Here is a 13,716-nt window from a genome sequence, read left to right on the forward strand (position 1 = left end):
CGATCGCGCTGCGGGGGGGGCCATCCACCCCACTGGACCACCAGGGACTGAATACAGGCACCTTTAGACGCCACTGTCAACTTTGACAGCGGCGGTCTAAAGGGTTAATAGCCGCCCGCGGTGATCGCCGCATGTCGGCTATTAACGCCGGCCCCCAGCTGCAGGAATCAGCTGGGGGCCGGGCGGTATGACGCAGGCTCGAGTCAGGAGCCCGTGTCATACCTGGTTAAGGGCCATTGGACGTGTATACACGTCCATGGTCCTTAAGAGGTTAAGTTTAATCTCTTTAACTTGCTGGTGAAAAATGGCAGAACACGTTCACTGCACAGGTGTGAGGTACTGACTAACTTATCACAAGATTCAAAGGTTATCCAGCATTTGAAAACATATCCTCTATCCAAAGAATAAGGCTCCTTTCACACTACCATCTTCTCACGGTAAGTGACGTTAGGAAGATAGCGGGAGAAAAATAACAGGAGTTATAACAGACGTTAGAGGAATCCCATTCGAGTGAATGGGGTCCTCTGTGCCCTTTATTAACCAGTTAGGCTCCATTACAATAACGGACGTTAATGGCAGCCAAAGTAGGGGAAAAAAGAGCCATTAACGTCCATTTGTAACAGAGCCTCTAGTGTGAAAGAAGCCTAAGTAAGAAGGGTGGTTCGTGGGGGTCCGCATCATCCATGCAATCTCTGTGGGAGCTCTGGGGACAGCAGAGTACAGCCTACGTGTATCTCCGTCACACTCCATGCACAGGGAGATTTGGGTACACCAGATGTTAATGTTTTGAATTGATTCTGTTGCATCTTAACTCCTTAACATTGGACGTAAATGTATGTCCTGGTGCCCTGGTACTTAACGCACCACAGGACATACTTTATGTCCTAAGGGGCATTCCAAATATGAAGCGAGTGGAGGTGCCCCTTCAGATCATGGCATCTAAAACAGTTGCAGTGATTGTAGTCACTCATAGGACAACCCACAGCCCAATTATCGGGGTCTGCTGAGCAAAACATGCAGCCGGAGGTTTCTTCACTTGCCTTTTGCTGTTTTGGTTATCTTGTATGGTCTGCCAACTTGATATAATTTATTTTTTGTTAAAAAGGGGTACTCCACTGGAAAAAAATTTTTTAAATCAACTGGTGCCAGAAAGTTACGGATTTGTAAATTACTTCTATTTAAAAATCTTAACCCTTCCAGTACTTATCAGCTACTGTATGCTCCACAGGAAGTTATTTTCTTTTTGACTTTTTGAATTTATTTTCTGTCTTACCACAGTGCTCTCTGCTGACACCTCTGTTCATGTCAGGAACTGTCCAAAGTAGGAGCAAATCCCCATAGCAAACCTATCCTGATGTAGACAGAGGTGTTAGCACAGAGCACTGTGGTCAGACAGAAAAGAAATTCAAAAAGAAAAGAACTTCCAGCTGATAAGTACTGGAAGGATTAAAGATTTTTATATAGAAGTAATTTACAAATCTGTTTAACTTTCTGGCACCAGATGATTTAAAAAAGATGTTTCTCAGTCGCTTTTCATTGGGGTACACTTTACTGATGGGTATATGCTCTTGCCACTAGGAGGCGCTGACACTAGGAAGAAAAAGTCGGCTCCTCCCTGGCAGGATATACCTGCCCACCTGCAGTGAGATAATCAGTTTTAGCTAGTGTCAGCAGGAGGCAAGACACAGGTCAGGGATCTCCCCAGACCTTGTCTTTTTTATTTTTTTCTAGTAAGGGCTGTTTAGTTAGATTCTTTACTCCCTTTTGTTTCCTCTTTTCAGATCGGGGTTCAGGAGCATGGAGCTACCTGTTCCCCTATATACGGCTAAGGGGCATGGGCATAGAGTAAAAAATGCACTGTTATACCCCTTCCCGCCAGCGCCTGGGGTTGTACCTTGGGTCCGGGTCCCCCTATCTTCCATTCTTGTCCTGTCTGTCACAGCATGATGTTATGCAGGTGACTAAAAAGCTGGCTGAATACATCTTGAGGTGAGTATAAGGAGACAGGTGAGTATATCCCCCCCCCCCCCTACAGTGGGACTCTGTCCTTTATTGAAAGATCCTTTATTGGAAGATCATGTTGGGGCTCCCTCAGGTCCCTTAGGGGGGCTGTGTTTTATGCATACTAGGTCCTGTGGAGGACAGCAGCATTTTGCAGTGGCTCCCTCCACAGCAGTTCTTTGCCGGCTCTCCTCTGAGCAGCCTCGCTGTTCTTGCTTCCGCCGGTGATTATTTTCCCTGCTGGGGGTCTGAACAGCCGGCGGGAGTCCAGGGCCCTGGCGGCACATGGCCGCCTGTCTTTTTGCCCTGCACTAGTGCGCTCCGGGAGGCCAGACTGCACCTCCTCTACCTTATTCTCTGGGGACTATGGCGGCATAACTCCGCCCTTCTTCTTCCCCCTATTCAGTGCACAAGCTGGGAGATCAGACAGCTCCTCCTCTCAGGCTTGCGCGCTGCTGAAGGTTCTAGCTCATCCCTCCTTCCCTGTTGCGGGGGTCGAAGTAGGCAAAAGCACCTTGGTTCGTTGTCCGACCTGCTGTTGTCCCGCTGCTGGAGCGGCGGCTTAGCAGGCACTTATAGCACACTGCTATGAGACCTCGCTGCTCCAGGGGCTTGCTTTCTGCCGGGTATAGTTTATGCGGGTGGCACTTTGCAGGGAGTCCCGCCGTATCTGCACTGACCATGTGCCGTGGTGTTGCCCTGCGTCAGATGTATGACACCCTCTCTATTGCTTGTCTTCAAATCCTCTTTTTTTTAATGCATAATGTGTTAATAAAAATTAAAAAAGAGGACAAATTGTATATATTTCTTGGTCATTTTGTGTTTTGGCTCCCCCTTGTGGCCAATAATTGTATTACAATTTGATTTCTATTGCGGCCTTAACTGGCCCTATCTGTCCTAATCCGGCATTATGGCTCACTAGCATGGAGCGTATGCAAACCACTGTGACAGGTTGTTACCAGGGATCCAAGTTCCCTTGGCACCTACCGGTAGTCATATTCCACCACTCTGTTATCTTCTACCACTGAGTGCCATACAATGAGCTAGCTCTTTTGTGTTCCTGGCAGCACTCGGGTTTCTTTTAAGATTCCTTATCTGTCAGGTCTGCGGACCATCTATCCTGGGGGTGTTCTGTGCATGTCATGCTATGGGATTCCCTTTTCCTCACGCTATCCTATCCGCAGCTAGTGCTGCGGATTCCCTCATCCAGTGCATGGTCCTCATGGGAATATTCCTGCGGGGGGCAGGGATTAGACCTGATATTATTATGCCGGATAGTAGTCTCACCTGTTCATTTCACTGCTGCCGTGGCTGACACTCCGGTACCCCACTGCTGATTTGAGGTGTCCAAAGGAGTGTCCCGTAGTATACTGTGGACCCACACCAGTAAGCCAGACAGTGGTCTGCATGGTTCCCTACGCCGCCTGTCACACATGAGATGGCTGATGTCTGTGCGGCTGGAGCTCCGGTACCTCACTACTGTGCCAGTAAGCCAGACAGAGTGGTTTCCTCTGCCTCCTGTCTCTCATCACATAGCTGATGTATCCGCGGCTGGAGCCCGATGGCCGACGGAATGACTCGTTGTCTACTATGGACCCATACCAGTAAGCCAGACAGTGGTTTGCATGGTTCCTACTCCGCCTGTCACTCGGCTGATGTATCTGCGACTAGAGTTCCGTTACTCTGCAGCTGTGGGCGGTATACGTAGAATTGACCCAGCGGGTCCTACGGACTCTATACGGGATGACAGGGACACATTCCACGGCTCCTCAGCCTCCCCCTATCTCCCAAGGGGGTGGGGTTTCTATCCATGTCTCCTAGGCCTCCCTGGCCTCCCTCCTATGGAAAGGGGGACAGTTATCGCCAAGGTGCTGTCCCCTTTTTGCCAGCACCAGGAGGTATTCTGGTTCAGCCAGACTGTTGTCTGCACGGTTTCTGCTGCCATTGGTCTCTGATCTCAAGGCTGCCGTGGACATAGCCAGGTTTCCGTACCTCACTGCTATGGTGAGGGATCTGGAGGAGGGTCCCTATGGGCACACGGGACAATTCTACTCCAACAGGTCGCCAGTTGGGTAGGCTGCACTCCAGTACCCCGCTTTCTGTGGGAGGTTGAATGGAGTTGCCCGATGTGCTCAGAAATCATTTACCTGTAGGCCAGACTGTTTTCCACATGGCATACTACTACGTCGGGTCAACTACCATACTCTTTCCACACCGTGGATGGTAGTTCAGGTAACCCTCTGCCGAGTTGTAGTTCCGAGTGGGTCTCCCCGTGTCGCCCCATGGGCCTTATACAATGCACCACATACTGGTTGTAAGGTTCCCTGCTTTACCAGGTCCCTCTCTGCATGCCTGCTGCCCGGTCTGAAGGCTAGCATCTCTCTTCATTGTGTGTAGTCCCTATGCCACATAGCCAGACTATGTCTACATGGTTTGCTAATCCACCGCGTCACCAAACCCGTTTCTGCCGATACCGCGGCTGCATTCAGATGCCCCTCTTTCCAGGTAGAGTTCCGCAATGTGTGTGTGTGGGTGGGTTCATGGGCCCCTTTTTTCTACCTGTTCTTCATCCTGTGTTGGCATTTTACCTGCTCCACACACATTATTCATATCTTGAGTCTGCGCCCGCAGTCTTGGTGTGTGGCACCATTAGGAGATGGGGTGTTGTTGTTTTTTTCTGCAGGTTCCAGGGACATTCCCAACAACAGCAGCATCACCCTGTTCTCTTTTCTAAGGTTGCAATGTTCTGCTAGGGGCATGCCTCCCTTCTTGTCTGTTTCTTTTGTGTCTGCAGTCTTGCTACCCCACTTTTATCGTGAGGTACCCATGTCTCTGTCTCTGCATAAGCTGAGGCTGCTCTGTAAGTGAAGAGCCCACCTTTCCTTCTTTTGGTGAGGTGTGCCTCAGGGTTTCCTGTGATTTTGTTTCCACAGTTCTGTGGTGGTTGAGCACTTCTTTTCTGGCATGGAGCCTGATGGGGCGACAGTCAGTTCAGCCCCCCCTCCCTGTGCCTCCAGGTACTTTCCAGGGTTTCTGCCCAGGGTGGCTCAGTCTTCTAATCTGTTGCCTTTGTAGTCGTCCAGAATGGCTCTCAACACGTCTTGTCTTTTTGCCCAGCTCCAGTATACAGGATTCCGTGGCTCCTCCATACAGCGATGGGTTGTCGCTGGGGGCTACGTCCACCCAGTATTTGTCCCGTGGCTGTGGGGCAGTTTTTCCCTGCTCCTACGGTGCCTGGTGTATTTTGCCAATCTCCTTCCTCAGGGGGTAAGAGGATTAGGGTGCTTGGCATGGTTGCTACCTGAGTTTCATCTCGTCCACCCTTGTTTTCCCTCCACTAGGGGGACTGTTTTGTTGAGCTTCTCCTGCCGCCTAGTTGATACCATATCTCTGTTCCCATTATATTGGTGGCGTATCAGGCTGGGCCCTTGTCTATTTTGCTGAGAGTATTCAATATTTTTTTTTTTTTTTACCATCCAGGCTTGTGTGTTTACTGTCCACCATTGCTGCCTGGCTCTCTTTCTGTTTTTTGGTTATCTACGGCTTCTCACGCAGCCTTGGCTCTCCTTTGTTGGAGGAGTCTATGTAATCTTGTATGGCCGGTGACTGCTGGTTTAGCCACCGTCTGTTGTTTGGGTCCTACCATGGTTTTTCTCTCCCTCGGCACAATCTCCCTGGAAGGGTCTATTCTTCTTTCCTTTTTGCCTGCGTCTGTTGTACTGTGATGACTCCATGGTCTTCTGGAGTATCCTTCCTGTGCCCAGAACCTGAGAGTTCCAGCTGGGTTTCCCTTTGTTTCTCCATCCGTTCCCGTTCTGGCGGGACATTCCTTTGGAGTGCTCTGGTCCGATTGGTCTCCTGGGGTCCAAGTCCGGTTAGTCTCCTTGGCTTGAATTCTGTCCTAGGATGCTGTGGCGTGCCTTTTTTTCAGGTGGCTCTTCTGGTTCTTTGGGCCTTGGTGGTGGTTGAGGTCTCGGGCATGTGTAGTGATTCGGCCCAGACTCCTCCGCGATCCCATTTGGTGGGGCAGTCTTTTTGTCCTCCACTTCTTCCTTTCATATTTCCACATGAAAGCTTATCGTCCAGAGGGTTTTTGCGGCCGTTTGTTTTCCTTACTCTTCAGGGGTTCGTCCTTCAGGTGACTCTGACCTCTCCAGTTTCCATGTTGGTCTCTCCGGTATCCAGGATGCCCCCTTTTTCTGGGCTTTTCGCTCCTTTCTTCCTTCGTGGTCCTTGTCTTCCCGAGTTAAAGGCCATTCAGGTCATCCGGATTGCTTGAGTCTGACTATTGTCGCCTTCTGTGTGCTCATGGTGGGCCCCTGGGTCAAGGTTTTTTGGGACTGCTCCTGTTCATGTCTTAGTTCTCGCGAACCAGACCTCTCCAGGGCAGATTTTCGTCTTTCGTTTTTCCACTCCCTTTGCTAGTCTTCTGCTCAGGCGTACACTGATCTCCCGGCTGGGTTCCTGGGAGTTGTTTCCTATCTCCTTCTGTGATGGTTCCGGCCCATGTGGCTTCCTGGTAGACCTTTTTTCCTGTCTCTCTATATGGCCTTAAGCGTCTTTGGTCTCTACAGGGAAGGTCTCTTCCTTGGTGTCCTAGTCCATTTCCATGGACGGGGGATCTTCCGGGAGCTCAATTTCTGGGCCTCATTTGTCTCTGGCGTGAGGGCTCATCGCGGGACTGCTTCCTTTCCTCTGGTGGTTGCCTTTCCCACCCTAGGGGACTGCTTTGGTACGTCCCATCAGTAAGGTGTCCCAACAATGAAAAGCGACCAAGAAAAGGAGATTTTTTTGTACTCGCCGTAAAATCTTTCTTGTAGCTTTCACCCATTCACCCACCCATTTTTTCATCTTGTTTCCCGTCATTTTTTTTTCCGGTTCTTGGGTTGTTTCTCCGGGATTCCTTTTTTGGGTCCTTTGGACATATGTCTTTGGTGGCTTCTCCTACTGCTTTTTGACTAAACTGATTATCTCACTGCAGTTGGGCGGGTATATCCTGCCATGAGGAGCAGACTTTTTTTCCCCTAGTGACAAGAGCATATACCCATCAGTAAGGTGTCCCCCAATGAAAGATACGAGAAAGAGAGATTTTATGGTTGAGTACAAAAAAATCTCCTTTTTCAGTGGAGTACCCCTTTAACCCCTTAAGGACATTGCGTTTTTCTGTTTTTGCACTTTAGTTTTTTCCTCCCTACCTTTTTAAAATTCATAGCCCTTTCAATTTTGCACCTAAAGATCCATATGAAGGCTTATTTTTGGCGCCACCAATTCTACTTTGTAATGACCTCAGTCATTTTACCCCAAAATCTACGGCGAAACAGAAAAAAAAATCAATGTGCGATAAAACGCTATTTTGTAAATTTTGGGGGCTTCCTTTTCTACGCAGTAAATTTTTCGGTAAAAATGACACCTTCTCTTTATTCTGTAGGTCCATATGATTAAAATGATACCCTACTTATATGGGTTTGATTTTGTCGTACTTCTGAAAAAAATCATAACTACATTCAGGAAAATGTATACGTTTAAAATTGTCATCTTCTGACCCCTATAATTCTGACCCCGTGATCTGAAGCTTTTATTTTTGTTTTGATCAGACTTTTTAATCGCTTTTTGTTATTTTTTTTTATGGTATAAAAAGTGACCAAAAATGCCTCTCATATGGTACTATAATAAAAATAATTTTCTTTCCGCAGGGAGAATTTTTCTGAACAAGACTATGCTCCTTCTTTAAGAAGAAAGCAGTCCTCATCTTGGGCATTGAAGTGGTGAGTTTTTTTTGTTTTTTTGTGCACAATGGGGGAGATTTATAAACCTTGTGCAGAGGAACATTGGAGCAAAAGCAACCAATCAGATTCCAGCTTTTATTAAAAAAATAAAAAGTTAGAATCTTGTTGCTCTGGGCAACTTCTCCACTGTTCTTGTGCACAAGATTTGATAAACATGTCTTTTGGTATTTATACCAATGCCCTAATAACTCCTTGTTATGTTGCAGTGTGAAGACAGGCGTCGATTACTTTAAGCTGGGTCGTCATGTTGATGCTATGAATGAATATAACAAAGCTTTGGAAATTGATCCCAAAAATGTAGAAGCTTTGGTAGCCCGAGGTGCCTTGTGAGTATTTCATTCCTTCAAACAGCATTCTGTGTGTATACAAAGAAGAAAATTGGGAGAGTAATTAAGATATATTATAAATATGCTACAGTTTACAATAGGTTTATATAGCCGGCGGTAATAATATATGGAGCAGTTTTATTTAGGTACATTTAAATTGTAATCAGTAAAAACCCATTATAATGGATTTGAGACTACTGCTCTTTAATTTTCCTAACCACTGGATCACCAGGGAGCATTTACATGTCCCTTTAGACACTGCAGGGTTAATAGTCGGCAACCAAGATCGCTGCATGTTGGCTATTAGCGGGGGCCCGCAGCTACAAGAATTAGCAGGGGGCTGCCGGGTATGGTCATTAACCAGTTAAAGGGTGGACATCGGAGCAATCTCCGATGTGCGTCATTACAGGCAGATGTCAGCTGCTGATAGCAGCAAGCATGTCCAGGTTATGATGTGGACCTGACCCGTGCACATGTATGCCATGGGTCGGGAAGGGCCACGCCCACCAAAATTATCGTTGGAAAATTCCCTTGTCCGATAAAGCCGAAAAAGCCCTTTTCGCCCGACAAATTTCGGTGCACCCCTAATAGTTACGTTTCATTAGCTGATGCCTGCGCAGCTGTAACATAAATATATGTGGCCTTCCTTTGAAAGGTAATACATTATAGAAATATATAGTGACCTTTGTCCTTGGCACTGTAGTATAGTAATAGTTTACACATCAAATCCTAAAATCATGTAGTTCTCGATCTTGCCACTAAGGATTATATTACCTATTAAAAGCACCACTTGACTATATACAAGTCAATTGGTACTTGTTGAAAGCACAGTTTACACAAAGCAATTGTCAGAACCTCTGTATGTGGTTTGTTGATCTCTGACTGCTCCTTAGAGAATGAATGGAGCGGCTGGGTTGGTTTGCCAAACCGCTCCTCCATTCAGTAGTTGCGAATTGGGTCCCAGAGGGCGGGCCTAAGGGGCCTAGACAAACACCTGAAAAACAATCCCATTGTATTATCCCTCCTTAATACTTCACAGTTGGCACAATCCGGTCATACTGGAGCATTTTTGACAACAGGATATGGGGGAAGTATCTGACTGGGGGGGGCGGGAGGTCCGTCCACTGGGACCCCTGAAATCTCCAGAATGGAGTGTGCTGTAGACTGAACGTGCTCTATTCACTTTTATGGGAGTGCCCCAGAGTACAGCTTGTTCATTGCTACCATAGAAATGAAGTGCATTCTGTCTACAGCATGTGCTCTCTCTGAGATAACCCATTCTGGGGATCTCAGCAGCGAGACCCTCTACAGTCAGATACTTGACAACCCCTTCAGGATTTTAGGCTCCTAAACTGCAGCCATGACATTTTACCAAATGGGAATCTGTTTAAAAAGACATCCCCGTCAGCTGCTTGATCTTAATGATAATTCTTTGATCAGTGCATGACCAGTGCATAACATTCAAATCATAACTTTTAAGTAACAGACTTGCTTATGAATCTTAATGTGTTCCACTTATATTTTTTCTAGATATGCTACAAAAGGCAGTTTAAATAAAGCAATTGATGATTTTGAAATTGCCTTAGAAAACTGCCCAACACATAAGAATGCAAGAAAATACCTTTGCCAAACACTTGTGGAGAGAGGTGGACAGTGAGTATGCTTCATCAGGATTTAGCTTTGCCTTAAAGAGGTTCTCCTATCCATCAGGAGGGAGGAGGGTGTACAACTGCTGGGACCTCCACTTTCCCAGAAATGGACATCAGTTTCACCCCCAAATAAATGGAGTGACAGCGTGCATGTGTAGCCAGCGCCCCATTATTCTCTGGGGCTTCCAAGTATTTCAGAGTTCAGCACTCCACAATGTTCAGAACTTCCAAAGAGAATATTTCTGGGCACTCCATTCATTCTGCTAGCTTCTCCCCTATCCTGTGGTTTTGGGATTCCCCTATCCTGTGGTTTTGGGATAACAGCTTTAAGTTTTTAGTATTATTATTTTCCTGTAATCTTTATAATCTCTAAAGGTCTTTACCTATTAAAGGCAATCTGTCACCCGTGTCATCTGCACTAACCTGCTGGTACAGGGCAATAGTGTGGGTGACACTAATTCAAACGGGGTGAATTCCATACGTGGCCCCATTCCAGACTTATGCCCAAAAATCCCACTTGTTGGTGCACTTGTCTACCCGTCTGGCTCCTATTACATGATCAATATCACTGGTCATTCAGCCACATTCTCTTCTATTCTGCACTGCTGAGCTCCACCCCTGCCCCCACATGTATTGGTCACACAATCGGGTATCATCATTACAGATCCTACACCTTAAGCATGTAGCAGATACAGAGCTGTTCCGCTTCGGCATTACTGCTCTTTTGATGTTTGTTGAGACCTCTGCTTCTCAGTGACTGCCCTTATAGTACTTGTGGGGGGCAGAGATCAGCAGTTCAGGCTGAATGTGGCTGAAGGACCTGTGATGATAATGATTATCATCTGACAGGAGTGACTGAATCTAGAGTTACACATTCACTGTATTGAGCTCGGGGCCATGAATATTTCTGAATTGGCTGTTGCAGTGGGCAGAGCTGGGCAGGCAGAAGAGTGCACCAAGTGTCTGGGAATGCCCCCAGTGCACTAAAGTACTTTGCATTTGCATCTTTGCATTGTTTGTCTGTTCTGTTAAAAATAATATGGTGACCTAACTGCAGGCTGGAAGAGGAGGATAAACTACTGAATGCAGAGACTTACTACAACAAAGCTCTGACAATAGACAAATCCTTCACGGAGGCTGAGGAGGCACTGAACAAAGTGCGCCAATGTATACAGGTGATTCTTTATTTTCTCTTAATTTGCTGTGAATATAGACAAAGAATCCTCATTCAATTTCTACTGTAAAGACTTTAGTGAAGTATTCTGTTTTTATCTCAAATAGTCTTAAGGATCAGTATTTTCCTCTTGGCTCCGACATCCCTAAAAGTGTAACTGCAATCGTGCTCCGGCGATAGGATATTTAAAAAAATATCCTGCAGTTTTGTAGCCCAATACTACTCCGATATGGATACAGATTTGCCTGAAGTCTCGTGCAATTGTATGGGACTTCCGTTTCCTGATCGCTGTAGTCTTGGGCTACAAAGTTGCACGAGACTTGAACAGATATCCTGCCGCCTGAGTGTGATCCCATTTATGCTTTACGTGGAAGTAGGAGCTACAATTGGAATTCTGTTTTATGGTAAACCATTTAATATTGATTGCTATTGATATCCTATGGAAATACTGCTAATGTTTGCCTAAACCTCTTCCTGTTGTGTATTGTAATTGGGCTTAAATGGACGCCACAGCGCGTGTACTTTATATAGCCTTTTATTAATACATGTCAGAAGTTTTTGACAGTGACCCTAAACTTGGCTTAATTGTTCTTTTCTTGCCTAAAATCTACAACACATCCCGCAAAAAAGTCAAGCCTTCTTACAGCTACATTAGGGTGAAATATAAAAGTTATGAGTAACCATAAACAGCAGATTGGAGGCCTTCCAAGAAGGAACGCCTCTAATTGGCTTAGGATAGGGTAATGTAGTTAAATAAATCAGACATATAGCTCTCCGAATTACATTCAGTGTAAGCGGTCAGATCACCTGTATATTGACTTGACTACAGTTGTTTTGCGTTTGTAAATTGCTTCCTGTAATACTGATGATGTCTTTGTGTTTCCTCCTGCCTTAAACTCTTGGTGCTGTGGCTATGAATATCCATTATCTTTACTTACTTTGAAAATGGACTGTGATTCCTAAACTCCAACCTAAAATGGACCAATGACAACTGGTTTGTATGAACATATTCTCAATACTTTCCCATATTTAATTTCTAACATTTTGGCCCTCATACCTTTTTGTTTATATGGCAATGCTAATAATGCCTTAACTTTAATCTCATACTTGGTGAATTAATGCCAATGTATATTGTGACTTTGACAATTAATACATAATGGGTTTCTTGGATGTTCCTATTTTTGTTTTTAATCCCCCCCCCCCTTTCTTTTCTTCTTCATACCTATCCTGGATTTTCAACAACAACTATATATATGGCTTATTGCATTTATACTGTGGATGGGGGGGACTGTTGAATATCATTTATAAAATGTATGTGTTATAACAATATCTTTTTGATAACTTGATAAAAAGAAATCTTTGGAAAAAAGAGAGAAACTTGAAGAAAAGGAAGAACAAACTAAAGAAAATAAAATAGAAACCAGTGCAGAAAAATTGCGTAAACTCCTAAAAGAAGAGAAAAGGTACAGGTATTTAGATTTGTCTTAATTTCTGCACTGAAAAAAACTGTTTTAGAGATTTGAAAGGAAAAGGCTCTATATAGAGTGGGTTATATGAAGGTTTCCAACATTGTGAGTACATTAAACACTATGGGGGAGATATATCAAAACCTGTGCAAAGGAAAAGTTGGCCAGTTGCCCATAGCAACCAATCAGATTGCTTCTTTCATTTTGCCGAGGCCTTGCTAAAAATGAAAGAAGTGAGCTGATTGGTTGCTATGGGCAACTGGGCAACTTTTCCTCTGGACAGGTTTTGATAGATATATATATACATGTGTGTGTGTATGTATATATAATATAGCAGAGTGACGTGATGCTTACCACTAGCTGAGGTTAGGTCTCCCAAGAAAAATTTAAAAATACTGGGAACCTTTTAAAACTTTACTTTTATTGTATCTTAATAAAATAATCCAAACACATTAAAATACATATTGACCGCCACCAGTGTTATTGAACATATATATATATATATATATATATATATATGGCACTCCAGTATTGGTGTCCAAATGTGGGTAGTAGTTTATTGATCCCAATACATACAGAAACGGATGTGACGTTTCGACCTAACAATAAGGTCTTTTATCAAGCATAGTGCATATAGTGACAACCATGTGTTTTATAGGGTCACCATTAGATGACATCATATGGGGGAGTCACTCTCCAGTGTAAGGGGTGTGACCCCAAATGACAGTGGGCGTGAACAATATGTCAAAACATACAATGAAAAAAGGTGCTATAAATACATTGTGCAAGTGCATAATAAATATACAGTATTACAAAAATAATACATTGTATCCACAGTGACCATCCTAATCTTCCGATCTCTGTTAGAAACATAATCATAGTCAAACAATATTATATCTGACCTGTCCATCAGATGAGATCAGGAAGATCTGACGGACAGGTCAGATATAATATTGTTTGTCTATGATTATGTTTCTAACAGAGATCGGAAGATTAGGATGGTCACTGTGGATACAATGTATTATTTTTGTAATACTGTATATTTATTATGCACTTGCAAATGTATTTATAGCACCTTTTTTCATTGTATGTTTTGACATATTGTTCACGCCCACTGGAGAGTGACACCCCCATATGATGTCATCTATTGGTGACCCTATAAAACACATGGTTGTCACTATATGCACTATGCTTGATAAAGACCTTATTGTTAGGCCGAAACGTCGCATCTGTTTCTGAATGTATTGGGATCAATGAACTACTACCCACGTTTGGACACAAATACTGGAGTGCCATCTTTCTTTCTATTTGGAT

General features: G+C 44.6%; 1 protein-coding gene across 3 annotated transcripts in view; it reads left to right on the plus strand.

The window, feature by feature from the left end:
* TTC14 (tetratricopeptide repeat domain 14) overlaps positions 1-13,716 on the plus strand; it is a 37,787-nt gene that overhangs the window by 16,010 nt on the left and 8,061 nt on the right. The window contains exons 7-11 of one of the 3 annotated variants that reach the window (XR_008891153.1): positions 7,695-7,766; positions 7,994-8,113; positions 9,644-9,766; positions 10,820-11,930; positions 12,290-12,399. Coding sequence is in view for 2 of the 3 variants with exons in the window: in XM_056565274.1 (XP_056421249.1) it covers positions 7,695-7,766; positions 7,994-8,113; positions 9,644-9,766; positions 10,820-10,937; positions 12,290-12,405 (549 nt within the window). In the remaining variant the exon portion in view is untranslated. Of the gene's footprint in view, positions 1-7,694; positions 7,767-7,993; positions 8,114-9,643; positions 9,767-10,819; positions 11,931-12,289; positions 12,406-13,716 lie in introns of those variants that run through there. The other 2 variants (XM_056565274.1, XM_056565273.1) reach the window with 2 other exon arrangements.

This window comes from Hyla sarda, chromosome 3, assembly GCF_029499605.1.
Source record: "Hyla sarda isolate aHylSar1 chromosome 3, aHylSar1.hap1, whole genome shotgun sequence".
NCBI classification, from domain to species: Eukaryota; Metazoa; Chordata; class Amphibia; order Anura; family Hylidae; genus Hyla; species Hyla sarda.